The sequence below is a fragment of the Vombatus ursinus genome, unplaced genomic scaffold (assembly GCF_900497805.2).
Source record: "Vombatus ursinus unplaced genomic scaffold, bare-nosed wombat genome assembly UNPS02008961.1, whole genome shotgun sequence".
Classification (NCBI taxonomy): Eukaryota; Metazoa; Chordata; class Mammalia; order Diprotodontia; family Vombatidae; genus Vombatus; species Vombatus ursinus.
The window spans coordinates 3,215,552-3,233,730 of NW_020948739.1; the positions used below are offsets into that span (position 1 = coordinate 3,215,552).

Here is an 18,179-nt window from a genome sequence, read left to right on the forward strand (position 1 = left end):
TTCACTCAGCCTATGTGAGAGATACCATATCTAAAGGTCTTTTCACTCTCTTCATCCTTCTTGACCATTTTCTCTTCCCATATGCTATTTCCTCTTTTGGTTTTTCTAACACTTCTCACTCTTGATTCTCCTCCTTCCTCTCAGACTGTCTTTTCAGCTTCCTTTGTCGGCTTCTCATCCGTGTAATGCTCACTAACTGTGGGTGTCCCCTAAGGTTTTGGACCTTCTTCTCTTTTCCCTCTATATTCTCACCTGGTGACCACATCAGCCAAGGAATTAAACTATCTCTACATGGAATGATTCTAAGATCTATATATCCTACCTTATCTCCATGCTGAGCTATAGTGACACATCACCAGCTGTGTCTTGGACATCTTGAACTAGATGTCTCATAGACATTTCAAACTTAATATGTCCAAAGTAGAACCATTGTTATTCCTCAAAACCTTTCCCTCCCTTCCAAACTTTATTGCCACCATCCTTCCAGTTACCTGGGGTTTTCTTCCACCCTTTGACCTCTTAGAATCCCTGGTTTCCTTTAAGACTCAGCTCAAATAGCACCTTCTGTAGGAAGCCCTTCCCAATCACCCCAACTACTAGTCCCCTCTCATCTAAGGTTACTGTCCATCTATCTGGTATGTATCCTGTATATACCTAGATATGTACATGATTTCTCCTCCATTAGAATGTGAGCCCCTTAAAGACATCATTGTTTTTGCCTTTCTTTGTACTTCTACTGCTTCATATATATGTGTTTAATAAATGCTGGTTGATTGAATTGATACGAGTAGGTGAGGCAGCTAAGCTGTTATGGGGCAGGGAGATGTGTGTCTCAAAGATGAGAGTATGACTTTAATGTACTTCATCCATAAAACTATTTTTTAAAAATGAAATCAATTCCTGAATCTTGTCAGTGGACCCTAAAGGAAACCAGGGATATTAACAACATCTCCTACTTGAACTGCTAACTAGTTATACCTCTCCTAGAAATATCTCTTCTTTATGAGTAAGTAGTGAGACTCTTGGGGCAGTTAGGTGATGCAGTAGGATAGAGTGCCAGGCCTGAAGTCAGAAAGACTCATCTTCCTGAGTTCAAATTTGGCCTCAGACACTCACTAGCTATGTGACCCCGGGCAAGTCACTTAACTCTCTTTGCCTCAGTTTTCTCATCTGTAAAATGAGCAGGAGAAGGAAATAGCAAACCATTCAGTATCTTTGCCAAGTAAACCCGAAATGGAGTCACAAAGAGTTGGGCACAACTGAAAGAACTGAACAACGACAAAAATGAAACTCTTCTCACTTTTCTTCATCCTTCTTGACCATTTTCTCTTCCCATGTGCTTTTCTACTAAGCTTTATTATAGGGCACAAATTCCAAGAAAGGTGAGATCCACAAAAGGGAAAAGTAAAGCTTTTAGAGTGCATCCCTTATGTGTCCAACATACTGTCAATCATGGCAGCCTGACTTTAGTTCTAACATGCACCAGTTACTTTAGTTCTTTTATTTTCAATATTAGCAAGTGTAGTAAGTACAGCTTGTTGTCTTTGAAAGACAGTCTAGACCAGAGATTCCCAAACTTGTTTAGGCCTACTGCCCCCTTTTCAAAAAAAAAAAAAATTAATCAGCACCCCCCCCCCCGGAAATCTACTTTCTTTAACTCTTTAATGGGTTCTTTTTTTTAATCTGTATCATTTCAAAAAATATAATTTTTTAAAATGACACATCTTAAATTTAATAATTTATTGTACATTTGTGGTTTTTTCGTGCACTGAAATTTTGACAATGCAATTGTGTCATGTAACCATATACTATCATATTGTAAACAAGTCATTACATACACATATTCCTATGGATGCATGCTGGACTTCCTGACAATGCAAAGGTCCTTTGCAAATCTCAAATTCTGGTTTTGTGAGTCTATTTATCACAGGATGGGAGAGAAGATAACTAATATAATCAGTTATAATTAGTTCCCTAATTAGTATAATTAGGGAAATAGCTAAGCTCGAAGGGCTGAGGAGGAACTTGTTACCAAAATGAGAGATAATGTACCTGAGAACAAATATAACATCAAGGAGGAGTTCAGAAGAAGGAATCTTTTTCATTTCTCACCCTGGTTTTTCTTCTGACTATATAATGACTAGCCCCCCAAGGACTGACTTAGTTATTTATTTGTTCTCTGGATTAACTGAAAAGGTTGTGCTTCTTACTATCTATGTGACTTTGGCTGCATCCCTCAATCCAGACCTCAGTTTCTTTGTCTGTAAAATGGTCTAAATCTGATATCCCATATTAAAATGCTGGTAAGGTGAGAGGAGTCATAGAATTAGAGCTAGAAGCGATCTTAGAGGCCGTTTAGCCCAGCCCCCTCATTTTACAAACGGGAAACTGAAGCCCAGGAGCTTCACGCATTTGTTCAAGGCAGTAAGTGACAGACAGGATTAGAACCCAGGTCCTCTGACTCCAAAGCCAGAACTCTTTTCATTGTACCATGCTGCCTCTCATATAATATTATATGTCTTAGGGAAAAGATGCCACATTTTCACTTCATAAGATCATAGTTTTAGAACTTGATGGGAACGTGGAGGTTAGCTAGAACAAATCACTCATTTTATAGAAGAGGAAACGGAAACCCAGAAAAGTTTAGTGACTCCTCCTAAGTCATGCAGGTGGTAAATGGCAGACCTGGAGTTTGAACACAAATTCCTATGATTCTATAGCCAACACTCTTTACATTGCAACATTTGTAATACCCAGAGAGATTGCCTTTTAGACAAGTTCCAAATAAATATTATTGGAAAGTAAAGAGGTGTTTGGAGTCCATAAACCGTTCAGATTTATTCATATAATATTTTATGCATGTTTGCCATATTCCAATGACATTGGCCCATGATAATTACACAGAGGGTTCCCATCAGCACTGAGCAGCTAATTCATGGTAAATTCCTGCCTCACAACTGAATATTAAGAGGGGCAGCTAAGTGGTGCAGGAGGACCCGAGTTCAAATTTGACCTCATATACTTACTAGCTCCATGTCCTTGGGCAAGTCACTTAACCCTCATTGCCTAAAAAAAAAAAAAAAGAAAAAGAAAAACAAACCCATACATGACTGAATATTAAAAGACTCATCTTCACTACTAATCCTTTGGCAGATTGAGACCCTCTTAGAGAGGCTTCCTTTGGTCCAAATTGACTCTTCAAAGGAGAGTAAATAAGATAGATTATAAATACCTTATGAAATGATTCATTCAGTGGTAGAAATTAGTGTACTGAAAAGTCTCCATCCAAGAAATTAGACTACCTTTCTCCATTTCCTCTTTCAATTAATCAACAAGCATTTATTAAGCACTTATGATGATGCTCCAGGAGCTATAAAGACAAAAATGAAAGTCTCTACCCTCAAGCAGTTTGCCTCCTATTTAGTGGAAACAACACACCCAAATGTCAGTGTATATAAAATATATACAAAGAAAATATAATGTAAGTTGGAGGAAGGGAGGCATTATTATCTCGGGGAGCCAGAATCTGAAGGACTTCGTGCAGGAAGTGGCAACTGAGCTGAGCTTTGAAGGGAAATATGGATTCTAAGAGGCAAAGATGAGGGAGCACATTTTGTCTTACACTTAACCCTGGGCGTATAGCTTTCTTCCTCTTCTAATATGTTCAAAGGTGTAAGGTCTCTACATAAGGGACACCGTTTCCAAAGTGACAGTGGGACCTGGGGGTTGATCAGCAAATAACAAGAAGAAAAAGAGATCTATTTTCTGTGGTTAATGGGAAAACAACTTTTAAGATGTCGTTTGTGTACCTTTATTTCTATTTTCCTTCTAGAAATGCACAGTGTGCTGAATCAATCAGTTCCCGAAATAAGGAAACTAGCTGCTCCTCATTCTCTCAGTGTTATTTTTATTTGGTCCAGATGGGCCAGAAATTGAATCTTGGTCCTAAACAATGGCTATCAGCTTTAATTAATTGCCTTCTGATAGGAAAGCCAGAAACACTGCCCTGGGAATGGATCTTGAATGATTAATGAGATTTACTAACTAGTTTTTTTCCATCCCCAGCCTCCTCATTTTCCATACAAGGAAGATATCATGTCAGTGAATCCTACCTGTCTAGTCCTTATTATTCTTCTCTTTATCAGCATTGTCTTGGCTTTTAAGGTAAGAATACATATCTTGTGTAACTTTCCTCTGTGTTCTAGATAAGAGTTTTCTCATTAATAATCATTACCCTTTCCTTCCAGAGCAATTAGTGTCTATTTTCAAGAACAAATGCAGACTGGGTGATAGTTTACTGAAAACTTTTACACTGACTTGTGAAAAACCAAGGAGAGAGAATCCTTCCACTGACCTTATTCCCTTCCAAATATTAACAATAATAAAAATAGCTCAATAATTGTTAATTTAGGCAACTAGGTAACCCAGTGGTTAGAGTGCTAGAGTTGGAGTCAAGAAGACTTGAATTCAAATCTAGCCTCAGACACTTCCTACCTATATGACCTTGGGCAAGTCATTTGCCAAACTAGATAAACACTAGTTATTATTTTTTAAATTTGTAAAGCAATTTGCATACATTATCTCACTGATCCTCATAAGAACCCTGGGAGGTAGGTGCCATTATTATCCCCGTTTTACAGTTGAGGAAAATGAGGCAAAGAGAGGTTTAGTGACTTGCCCAGGGTCATATAGCTAATAAGTGTCTGAGGCTGGATTTGGACTTAGGTCTTCCTGACTCATCTACTCTCTATCCACCGCATCACCTAGCTGCCTGGCATTTGGGTGGCGTTGTAGAGCCCTGGACCTGGTATACTGAAAACCTGAGTTCAAATCCTCCCTCAGATACTTGCTAGCTATGTGGCTTTAGGCCAATCACTAAATTCCCTGGCTAAAGATCCCTAATCTGTAATATAGGGATGATAATAGCATCTACATCACACGGTTGTTATTGGGTTCAGATTACATAATACGTGTGAAGAGCTTTTTGTGATGTATAGATTATTTTTTGCAGATTTTTTTCTCTTCTTTCTTTTTTTCCTTTTCTTTAAAATCTTCCTTGTTATAAGGGATGACTATCTGAGAGAGGATGAGACAGAATTCAGAGGAAAATCTAGGAGGGTTACCTAGGGAATGGTGAATTACCTCAGGGAAATGGAGTAGGTCAAAGCTCTCATGCCCATATACTTCAAACCTAGGTGAGTTAGGGAGACGCAGTCTGGTTTTTTTTGTTTGTTTGTTTGTTTGTTTTTGTTTTGTTTTGTTTTAACAAAAGGAAAAATAAAGAAAGAAAAAGTGAGTATTTGAGCTGAGCTCTGAAATTTAAATTTCAAGGAAGAATTCCTGAAGAGTAAAGATTAAGATAAGAGAAGGACTTCTAAGTAGAAAATGGCCTGATTAAAGGTGTGGAGGTGGAAATGTCCATGGCACGTTCTGGGCACACTACATGAAATATACCAGACTGGTTAAAGCAAGGTAGAAGGGAACTCCTGTAGGGGAGATTTCATGAGGAAAGACATATAGAGGAATAGTAGTGACTTAGATTGATAACTTGGGGCCATATGGTATAAAACTTTGAATATTATTCTGTTTAGATTTTATTCTTTGGGCCAGGGGTACTGAAGGTTCCCCACCCCCACTTTAAGCAATAGGGAGTTATTAGAGGCTTTCAGAGAGGAGAGTGATGCTAGAGGTAGGAAGAATGGCCCTTCTCCCAGCCTTGCATTTACTGTCTTTATTTTGTAGGTATTTATCTGTGTATTCCATTTTCTCCCCACTATAATGTTAATTCTTCAAGGGAAGGGGCTGTTTCATATTTGTCTTGGTATCTCCAGTGCCCAGCACAGCACCTGGCACAAAGTAAGCACCGAATTCTTGTTCAATTGAGTCAGATTGAATTAAGGAAATAGGGGACAGAGTTGAAGACACAAGTGAAGGTGTTAGTCTTGGAAAAGCATAGTGACACCTTTTCCCTGAGATAGGAGGGAAGGAAAAGAGTGTAGACCAGGGGTGGGGAAACTATGGCCTTGAGGCCACATGTGGCCATCTAGGTCCTTGGGTGCAGCCTTTTGGCTGAGTCCAAGTTTTACAGAACAAATCCTTTTATTAAGGGGATTTATTCTCTGAAGTTTGGATTCAAAGGGCTGCATTTGAGGACCTAGAGGGCCACATGTGGCCTCAAGGCTGCAGGTTCTGCAACCCCTGGATAGACCAAAAGATAGAGGTTGCTTTTTGAATTGTTCATTTTCAAATTGTTTCATGCAGAAATTTTTATTGATCCTTTTTCATGCAAAATTCAATTAAATATTTTAAGCAGCTACCATGTGTAATATATTATATGAGAGATACAATGATAAATAACACATGTTTTCTGCCAATAAGAAGTTTAATACCTAATCAGGGGGCAGAGGCAATTCCTTGGATACCTAGAATTCCAAATAGAACCTTACAAGTGTATGAGGGAGTTTCAACAAAATGTGAAAAGATATGGCATCTGAGCAGGGAAGGGCTTTCTGACAAGGTGGCATTGGAGCTGGGTGATGAGGTCATAAGCTCCTATAATAGTCAACATTTACCATCTGTGTGATCTTGGGCAAATCCCTTAACCTCTCTCAGCTTCAGTTTCCTCATCCATAAAAAGGGGATAATAATTAACACCTACCTCCCAGGGTTGTTAAGTGGCAAATAGGAGAATATATGTAAAATGCTTTGCAAATACTAAAGCACCATACAAATGGTAGCTATTATTATTACTGTTATACTAAGCTTGAATATTAGCAGCTAATTGGAAAGAAGCATGTACAGAATTGAGTCTGTTGTGTCATCTGCCCTGTTCCCACAAGAGCTTCTGGCATGCCCTTGGCCTTCTAACCAGCATCATCTCTTGGCCATTTGAGGCTCCTCTAAGCTGAGAACCTCAGAATTTCAGAGCTGGAGATAAGCCATACTTGAAAGGACTCCCTACTGCAATATACCCAACAAATGGTTATCTAACATCTGCCCGAAGATCTTTAGGGAGGGAGAACCCACTTCCTGTCAAGATAACCTGTTCCGCTTTTGGTTAACTCTAATATGAAGAGTGATGGGGGCAACTTCCTAGGTGCTCTGCATCCTAACTGGGGAAGCTAAGGAGTGCCTCCTGTTCTTCTCAGTAGGTACTAGTATGTCCTACAAAATTTATAGATCTAGCTAGTTTGGTAATATCCCCTAATGAGACTCATTGCTTTTCTACCCCATCATAAATACACCCCCTTACAATTCAACCATCTTTGTATACACACATAAAGGCTCCCTCAGAAGTGGTCGTTGTTGGGGCAGCTAAGTGGCGTAGTACATAGAGCACCAGCCCTGGCGTCAGGAAGACCTGAGTTCAAATCCAGCCTCAGACACATAACACTTACTTTGGGCAAGTCACTTAACCCCAGTTGCCTCGCCAAAAGAAAAGAAATGGTTTTTGTTTCTTTCCCACCCTTTGGATTTCAGTTTTCTGTTTTGTGTAGATCAAATGAAATAACATAAACATTGATTTAACAAACATTTTCAAAGCACCTACTATGTGCAAAACATGTGTGCTGAGGGTGCAAGGATGAACAGTGACACGATGACAATGAATTTGTGATCTAATATGGAAGTGAGACATTTATCCAAATAAAGTAATCCAAGTTAGACAGAAATAACAGCATAAAAGGGTCATAAAGAAAGGCATGAATGATTCAGGAAAGGGAAAGGAACTATGTTATCTAGGAAGGAGATAATTAGGGATAGCTTTGTGGAATTTGTGCCCAGGTGTTTTAAATGTATTTCTGTGTACATATAAATACATTCCATTATACAGGACCCGAGCTACAGAGCTCAACGTGACCTAAGATACCATATATTTTGTTATTCTGGCATGTCTGACTTTTTGTTACCCAATTTGGGGTTTTCTTGGCAAAGATACTGAAGTGGTTTGCCATTTCCTTCTCCAACTCATTTTACAGATAAGCAACTAAGGCAAATAGGGTTAAGTGACTTGCCCAGGGTCACACAGCTAGTAAGTGTCTGAAGCTGAATTTGAATTCAGGAAGATGAGTCTTCCTGACTCCAGGCCCAGTACTCTATCCATTGAGCCACCTAGCTGCCCAAGTAGTTTAGCCACCTTGTTTTAAAGATGATCAATTGCTTTGTCCAAGGTCATGCTGCCAGTCACAGTGGAACACCTGAGATTCAAACCCACATCTTCTAACACCAAACCCAGCATCCCTTCTATTACTCCCACAAAAAGCATTAATAGTATTTGAAAATTGTTAAGCAGTGAGAACCTCTATTGAGCCATAGTTTAGTATTTCCATTGACTGAGAAGCCTGCTCCTGACTACATGTAAATTAAGACTTATAGGAAGTAACTAAATCTGGGAAATACATGATTTAAAGAAGAATTATTCTTTTTTTTAAAAGCTCCAGTAAATTTTTATTTCCCGTAAGAGCTTCTTTGGGTCTGGAGGACAGTAGGAGGCCTGAGATAGAGCTCAGTTAACGTTGCTCTTCCCCTACTCAGCCTATTCCTCAGGAATTGGGGTCATTACAAGCTCTCGGCTCTCCTTGCTTAATGGTCAGTCTGGGCACATACCATTAGTGTGTCTGCATCTTAAAATATATGACTCTACATAGTGAGACAGGCACTAAAATTCAGTTGGATCTAATGCTTTAATTGAATTTTTGTGTGCTTGCAAAAGCATGTGCAGATTTATGGAAGCCACTTAATGAAATGAGTGTTGGCCAGCATCAAATGCTTTGTGCTATTTATCACTCTGATATATAAAAGCAGACAGTGACAAGTTTATGAATTGGAATTAAGGATCAAGCTTCCAGCATTCTTGAATGGATGCTTGCCCGGGAGCCTTCCAGGTCATGCAGAAAAGGGGAATGGGTCTCCATCCTCCTCTCTCCATGGCTTATTTCGAGTCCTTAGAGCAATCCTGTGTCTCCTACTCTTTGGGCAGGTAAAGACCGTAGTAAAGGACAGACGCTCCTCAGATGATATTAAGGGGGTGTGCTCTGGTAGTGTGGCTCAGACTATGGGCCAAACTTGTACTTACCTATTTTTGTACCCAGAAAAAGCAACCTAAAACATGTCTTCAAGCTGACTTTTTGAAGGCAAATTCATTTGAGTGGGAATGAGCCCAGGATGCCACCCCATAATGCAGAAAGAGAGAATTCTATTTTAGAGGTCTACCTCCATAGCTAGAGACCTTAGGGACTGCTCTCAAGGCACTGCTGAGGAAGCCACTATCAGAGATGGAAAACGGTAGGTAAGTCCAAGCTGGCAGGGATGTGACCTCTGGGAGGAGGAAGGCCACTATCTAGAAGCTTTCTATTTTAACTGACTAGTTAAAAGTTAGCTTGCTAGGAAGTCTCAACTGTTTTTATGCTGTTGAAAGACTGCAAATGCTTTTAGTGCCCTCTAAATTTCAGTGCCTGAGATAGAGCCCTGATTGCCTTACCCATGTTACAGCTCTCCTGTGGGCTCATGTTTCAGCTTTAGTGAAAAGGCTGCTTTTTAAAATTTGCTTACTCAGTTTACACTTACAGTTTCCAGCAGCAAGCCAGTAGCTATAAATTACAAGTCCTCCCAAGGGTAATATCTATATTGATATTTGATATAAATTATAATACACAGAGCAAGACTTATCTTTTGGACTACCCGTTGGGAATAATAAGATGTGCCTGTTATTTTATGAGTTTGGTTAATATTCCCACTGATCCCTAGATTTGCTTCTCTTTACATAACCCCACTGTGTTAACAGCCCTATTTTAAAATTCTTAGCTCTTAAATTTTGCTAAATCTTTCACCTTACCAAGAATTGGGAACCAGCCAGTAAGAAATTCTGATGATCACTTCCCGGTAATAAAAGTGTTAGCTTCAGTAAAGAAAAGATTTTTAAAATTCAGATCAAGTTCCATCATGGAGATCAGTAACCCCTATTAAGAGTCAGTATTACCAGGTTCATTAGTAGATCAGCAAACATTAATTAGATATCTTCTAGCAAAACCAATGGAGTTACAGTCTAACTTCAGATATAGGTAGGGAAGAAAGAATAAAAGGCTAGCTGCTCAGTGGTAAATTTTTAACCATTCATTTCTTTGAGGACATCTTTTATGCTGATTCATCTGCATAATACCATTTTTTATGTGTATTACAGCCTATTCACACCCACCATGTACCTCTCTATTACATTACCTTTTGGGTGATTAAAACAAACATTGATTTCCTATTTGTGTTTGGTTCATTTTTCTTGATTACATTTCCAGAGTATTTCAGGGACATACTCAGACACAATTCAGTTATTTGACACATTAAGACTTCCCAAATTGGACAAGGTTATGGGCCCACTCTTGATAATTACTGAGACTTGAATAGACAGTGATTTTGTATAGAAGATTGCTAATGGGATATTAGGCTGCATTAAGAGAACATGCCTTCCAGGTATAAAGAAGTGATAATTCTGTACTCTTCTCTGGTCAGATCACATCTGCCTAAATTCAAGCATGTCTTTATGCTACGAATTTAAGTGGATTGTTCTCCCTCCTGGAATTGTTAGTTTTATTCTATTATGAAAACTAAATACCAAAGTTCCTTTGCATATTGCTTGGCATTTATAATTTGTTTATCAAGAATTAAATTTGCACAAATTTTGTGTGTATTGTAAGTATTAGGGTATTGTGTACTACTAAACATAGTTATCTCTTACTTTTATGGAATTAAAGTTTCAGTAAAGTTGACTGCCCATATAACAAATTCTGTACATTGAATCCTACAGGAAAAACAATTCCCAGTAGATGGAAAATTGAATCACTTGTAAAGGAATTATCCTAGGCCTATGGCCTGCTGAAAATCTCCCCTTCGGGGTGATCACAGCATCAGATATAACCCAGAAAATCACTGCCCCCTTTTCTCAGGGATTTCTTTTTACTGTTATCTAAAATGCATTGATCTCTAACTCATGGTTCAAGGTGTCTACCAAGCTCCCGACTTTCCTGATCACTGAACTGCTTGGCTTCTTGGGGTCCAATAACTGCTACCCCTACCAATCACTGATCACAAGTCCCTCTTCTTTTGCTGCTTGTGAACTGTCCAACATCCTTTTCCTCTTTCTTTTCTCTCTGCTGCCACACGCTCTAAACCACAAGTATGCTTTTTCCACAAAACTTTATTTATAAAGGGGATAAGTATATAAACTCAGAATAATATCCAAGGATAAAGGCAATCACAAGTGCATTTAAAAGAAATGGACCCAGAATAACATTTACCCAGAGGTAATTCCATCATTAATAGAAGCAAGCCAGGGCAATGACGGTAGTGGAGCACAAAAAAAAAAAAAAAAGACCCCAACTAACAGTGCTTGGTTCATCGACTGTCCTCTCTTAGTTTTTGACCCTACCTATATTTTAGATTAATGACTTCGAGTTGCCTTAAATGACTTCCTGTGAAACAACCTCGACATGTTAAGGATTCACATTTTTAGTTACCCCATTGGCCCCTTGGCATCAGCTAATGGCTTGTTTCTGGGCTAGGACAAGTAGGTTAAAATTGAGCAAGAAAAGAATGCATGTAGCCATCTCATCCTCTGCTGAACTTTTGTGACACTTCTAGGATTTTCATAACTCCAAGATTTCCTCTCTGTTCATATATCCCTCAAATTCCCTGTCTGAGACCGCAGGGATATTTAACATGCTTAAGGATACCTGATTGTACATGTGTAGACCTACAATTCTCTTTTTCTCCGAGTCTGAATACAAAATTATATCATCTTGAATAGGCTACAATTACCTATTTTGCCAGCAGGTGCCGCCATCCAATGACTGATGGATTCCAGTTTGAAAATTCTTAAGTTTAGGGAATTGATTTCTGTAAAATGAACCAGTGCCTTGCTTTGATATTTCTGCCTGTTCTGCCTAAATGACATAATTTTAAGGGATATTTGTAGTAGCATTAACACTGTTGTATTTTTTTCCTAGGAAGATGTTCAATGTCTCTTACTCTCTTCTTGCCAGGGTTACCTGATTAGCTGTGTCTGGAACTGTTACCGATACATCAATGGCCGAAACTCCTCTGATATTCTGGTTTACATAACCACCAATGATACTACGGTAAGGACGTCATTTCTTAAATTCAGAGTCTATCTTCTCATTTTAATCTGAAATACAGGGAGCACCCGTAGCTCTTTCACCTTTATTAGGAAATTTCTATGTATTTCTAATAACTCTGTTATTCACTCCCCTGGTTACTCGCCCTCCTATACTTTGTCATCGATGTTCAACCAGAGATCAATGCATTCAACAGATTCTGCAATCTGTTTATTTGGCAAAAAAAAAAAAAAAGGTTTTTGCAGTTGAATGAAACATGGCCCATGACTGTTATCACTTAGCTCTATCAGCTATACGTTGTAGGGCTCCAGGCATAGTCTATTCAAAATTCTGGTTTCATTTGGGAAAAGCAAAAATGTTCAAGCGAGCAGCTGAACTAAAGGAAATGGATAAGCCATGCTCAAGAATAAATTATCAATTAACAAGCATTTTAATGTGCCTGCTATGTGCCAAGCACTTTGCTAGATGCTGGGGATACAAAAAACAAAATAATCCCTACATTCTATCTGTGGAGGTAACATATAATATCTAAGTATATACAGAATAAATGTGAGATCGCTAGGAAGGGAGGGCATTAGCAATTGCAGGGAGTGGGAAGGTTGGGGAAGGCTTTCATGTAGAAGGTGGTACTTGAGCTGACTCCAGAAGGAAGTGAGGGATTCCATATGGTAGAGGTCAGGAATGAGTGCATTCCAAGCATGGAACAGCCAATGCAAAGGCATAGAGAAGGGAAAGGGGATTTCAAGTGTGAGGTATAGTGAGAAGGTCAGTTATACTGGACCACAGAGTGTTTGAAAGGGATTGGCAGACAATATGAATTTTTTTAATTAAAAAAAAAACTACCACTAAACCTTTTTAGATTTTTTTATTACTTATTTTTTGTATTTTAGTTTTGTTTAGTTAATTACTTCTTGTAATACCTAAATATGAGCCAAATTAATCTACTGCTTAGCCAGAATGTATAATTCAGAAGTATGGATGTTATGATTCCATTATAACACCATTTAGCACATATAAAATGAAAATTAAAAAATCAATCCCCAACTCATGTGGATGATAGTGAATATAAATGAATAATTTTTCTGTTGGATTTTATTCTCCTCAGAGATGAATATAGTAAATGCAAGGTGCTATTACAAATGAGTAATTTTTTTCCAGTCATTGATGAAGAATTAAAACTTTATCTTCATTATGAGACTATGATGGACTTTATTTTCCCCAAACATTCAACAATTATTAGGCTCTTACTACCATTATATCTTCAAATATGAAATTGCTCAGAAAAATAACTCCTAACTCCCTGTTATGTGTCTTTGGTATTAGGGAAGAAATTTTTTCTTTACTTTGCAGTTTAATCAATATGTTAGGTTATTTTTGCCATTACTGCCCTCTGTCCCCTACCTAAGGCATGATGTTAACGGTTATGTTTTTAAAAATTCACTACTTCAGAGCCTATATCAGATTGCATGTCATGTTGGGGAGGGAGATAGGAAGGGAGGGGGAGAAAATTTAAAACTCAAAAGCTTATGGAAGTGAATGTTGAAAACTAAAAATAAATTAATTAATAAAAAAAGCTTAGAAAAAATTTTTAAAAATTTTTAAAATTCACTACTTCAAAAAATTCCTGGTGAGAAGGTAGGTGATGCGCAAATTCTATATGTTAACCTTTAGCCTCAGTTAGCCTTTCTTGAGGAGAAAGTTTTCTGTGAAATTAAAACATGGCTCCAGCTTTGGTATTTGAAATTGTCCAGAGCTCAGATCATGGATGACCTGTGTGACCTTGGGGAAATCACTTAACCTCCCTGGGCCTCAGTTGCTTTATTGTCCCTTTCAGGTTAATTCTATAATTCTATAACTCTACAATCTCTCAGAATATTTGCAAAAAAAATGAAGAGAAAGGTCTCTTATTTTGGATGGAAGATTTATGGAATGACATGGAAAGGAATTGCAAAGAATGAGAAAGCATAACGATATTATAACATTTATAGCGGAGGGTGGACCTCACTGATAAGAATGAGCTGAATTCTACTCTTGACTCTTCTACTTTGTAAATTTGGGCAAGTCAGTTCATTTCTCTGGGTCTTGGTTTGCCCATCTGTAAAATGGCTTGGATTAGATCAGAGGAGTAGTGTCACATGTGGGTTGGCAATACTTCAGAGGGAGGCTGGAATCAGATTAAAATGTTATTGGGAAATGTTCAACAAAATGAATAAAAATACAATGAAACATAGATAATGTTACATTTTATTTATTCTTTTATATTTAAATTTTTTTTTATTTTCAGTTCTACATTCTCTCCTTTCTACCCTCTCCCCCACCCATTGCAAAGGCAAGAAATACAATACATATATATATATATATACACACACAGAGTAATGCAAAACATATTTCCACATTAGCCTATAACATTACATTTTAAAATTAAGCAAATACGCAGACTGTAGGGATGTTCATGTATGTGGTCTCCGTTTCCATTTGAGTTTGACACAACTGGATTAGATTATCTCCTAGGTCTCTTCCTCTAGATTATAAGATCTTATTGTTCTCTAAGGAAGCAGGTAGGTGGCACAATGAATAGAGTGCTGGGCCTGGAGTCAGGAAGGCTCATCTTTCTGAGTTCAAATCTGGTGTCAGAGGTTTACTAGCTATGTGATCGTAGGCAAGTCACTTAATCCTGTTTGCCTCAGTTTCCTCATCTGTAAAATGAACTGGAGAAGGAAATGGCAAACCACTCCAGTATCTTTGCCAAGAAAACCCCAAATGGGATCACAAAGAGTTGGACAAGATTGAAAATGAGTGAACAACAGCTACCCTCTGAGCTCTACATTTATGATTTTAAGATCTATCAAATTACTGAGGTATGATGCCACAGTAAAATGACCATATCACATGCCTACTAAAACATTTTTAAAAATTTTAATATTGTCCAAGGTTGGAAAATCCAATGACTTCTATCTCTTTGTTCTACAATCTGCTGCAGTCTTTGAATCCAATCAAGTGAAATTCAGTACTCTCTCTCTTCCTGTGGCTTAGCTGTTGGTGGTGGTGGAGGGAAGAACAACAAAATGTATACATATAGAAAAAAAATCAAGGCAAAATTCATATTGAGCTAAGCTACTGATGGGAAGTGGAAGGTCCTCCTATTTGAGGGGCCAACAGAAATCCTGATACATAAAGGAAACCCAGAATTTCACCCCACTCAGCCTTGGGTGGGGGTGGAGAGAAGAAGAAGTATGTCAAATGTGGTTGTATGTCAAAAATGGGTATGTGTCAAACACGATTCTTTTGCAAGAAGTGTTTTAGAGAAGACCATTTCTAAATTACTCTTTTGTAAATGATTTCTTTTAGCTTTGATTTTGGGAGCTTCATTGATTAGAACTAGAAGGGACCTTAGAAATCATGCAGTCTAAATCTCTCATTTACAGATGAAGAAGAAGGTCTTCTTTGTCCAAATTCAGTTTATGGACTCCAGATTAATAGTACTTGGCACAGGGCTTGGCACAAACTAAGCACTTAATAAATGCTTTCTCTATCTAACACAGAATTACAAAACATCAGGGTTACAAAGGACTTTAGATATCACCTAGCCTGACCCCTACCTGGACAAGAATCCTTTTTAGAATATAACCCCAAAAATGGCCATCCAAATCTTGCTTAAAGATAATATCTTTGCCAATTTTGATGTGTGTAAATAATCTCAGAGTCACTCTAATTTGTATTTCTCTGATAATTAGAATAATCATTTAAAGACTCCTTGATCACTTGCATTTCTTCCTTTTAAGAAATGCCTGTTCATACCCTTTGGGTAAATGAATGAACGAACAAAGCAAGACAGTCCCTGTTCTCAAGGAACTCATGTTCTACTGGAGAAGACAAAATTCAATTTCAGCCCCAAGTCAGATGCAAAAGTCCCACGGTCCTTAGGGTGCAACGACAAAGCAGATGTTCATGCTTCTTCTTTAATGTTATGTTATTTCCACTGATAAAATAATGTGAGTTTCTGATATTGAACTATTTGTCATTATCAAGGACCTTGGTGGCAAGAACATTCTGATCTGGCTGTTCGGTAGCTGTGGCTGTAGCACTTGCAGAAGCAGTTGCCAGGCTGCAGCTCACAGGGGCTGCTTCCCTGATGATGTGATGGCTGAAGGCATGGGCTGGAAGGGTTGCTATACCCAAGGCTCTTGAGTTCAGGATCCTGAGCTATCTCCATTGGTGTCTGAGGGGAGATGGTCCTGCTTTGACTTGTCTGGCACAAGCTGCCTCCTCTCTCTCCCTCTGGGTGCCTTGTTGCTTCAGCTAAGCTGGTTTGCCTGCCCAGTTGGTGGTAGTTTTGACTTTTGACTCTCCGTGTAATGGGAAAGGCACTTTCCAACTCTGAAAAGTTTACCTCCGTTCTTAGATTTGGGTGTTATATTTTTAGAAGAAGTGTTTATGGCAAAGATTTTTCCTTACCTTTTCACTCTGCATATATTGCTATTTTTGATGTTGTGGAAAATTCTTTTTTAAAAATGTAATTGAATATGTTTTGTCTCCTATTTGACTATTTCTTCTATTTGTTAAAAAAAAATTTAGCTCAAAAGAAATACGAGATGCACAGATTTAAAGAATCCAGCCCAAATGTTCACGTGGACTATTTGTGCCCGGACTATGGTAGAGCATTCCAAGCTTGTATTGGTCTGATCAGCCACAATGGGACATATTGTAATTTGACTCTAACAGAGTGCTGTCATTCTGAGTGAATGTCCTGAATTCCTATTCTGAGCTCTTCAGCTCAGCATTAAGATCATCCAATTATCTTGTTTACCAAACTTACCAATAAGTAGCTCACCCATTTTGTGACATAATATCAATAATTTTTCCTCATCTCATCTTTTCCTCACCTTTGATTTGATCATATGGAGTGAATGCTCCTATCACAGTGGCAGAGTGTATCCATTTTTCACTTTTTACTTTATTGCCTTCTAAGTATAATGCAGAGATGGCTTCCCTCCTCCCCCCATGTTGCAGAGCCTGTGTTTGACATCTGTGAAAATGTACAGGTGTTCTTTTTGCCTCTAAAAGTGCTTCTTTTACTTCTAGAATAGAAAAGAAAGGTGATAAAATAGATTTTCCTCTGTGACGTGGGGAATGTATCTTCCCCAATTTCCCCAGAGAGATAGATATAGAAAGGGGTTATGACAGGTTGTCAGAAACCACAGGATCATTCCCAAAAGATTTACTGATCCCTTGACAACCTGCAGATAGCAAAGGATGAAGGCCATGAGAAAACCTTGCTGTCACATTCAGGGGAAGATGGTTTCTCCTGCCTATCACATAAGCCCAAAGGGCTTACCCTGGAAGATTTGAAATTACCTTTTCTCTGTCCATTGCTTTCATCTCTGTGTTGGAGAATTGAGTGAGTATTAAGGGGAAAGTCTATTAAAATACAAAATATGAAGCCCCTAAATTGAAAGAAATTGTACCCTTTCATAAAAATGTAATGCCTGTGGCTTTCCTCACGTGTTCCCTCCCTCCCCCAACCAATGCTAGTCCAGGTTCTGCCTGCCAAAATCCATTTAATTGAATAGCTGATGAGCCTCACTGATGTCTCTTTTATTGGACTAATCAGAAGATTCATTACTTTAAGTGAATAGCATGACCAAATAAAATACAAGAAAAATTTCCCCATACACACAGATTATACTCTCCCACACCACTAATAAAGGAGAAGAAATAAACAGAGCATATATGAAAGACCCACCTCTCTTTTTCTGCCTTGCTTATCTTTTGTTATGAGGGATAGCTTTCTGGACAGGGAGAGAGGAAGGATTTATTTGGAAATGAAGGTGATGAAGGCAGCATATATGATCAGCACACACAGGTAGATGAGGCCACATCTTCTTGTGATGTCACTGAGCAAGGTGCTCTCTTTATTAAGCAGGGCCACGCTGATACTCGGTTCTCTCTGGCATTCTCTTCTTTTCTGGACTCTTCTACTTGATGCTTGGGGTCTTTCTTAGTTTTTCTTTGCTACTGCCTGCTAATCTTCAGCTGTGCAGCTACTTTAGGCTCTCT

The 18,179-nt window shown here is 38.4% G+C and overlaps 1 protein-coding gene across 1 annotated transcript in view; it reads left to right on the top strand.

Annotated features, from left to right (window-relative positions):
* Window positions 1-18,179, top strand: part of LAPTM4B (lysosomal protein transmembrane 4 beta) — a 111,661-nt gene that overhangs the window by 48,407 nt on the left and 45,075 nt on the right. Inside the window, exons 5-6 of the mRNA XM_027849871.1 lie at window positions 4,066-4,164; window positions 12,030-12,125. Coding sequence (XP_027705672.1) covers window positions 4,066-4,164; window positions 12,030-12,125 — 195 coding nt within the window. The remainder of the gene's footprint in view (window positions 1-4,065; window positions 4,165-12,029; window positions 12,126-18,179) is intronic.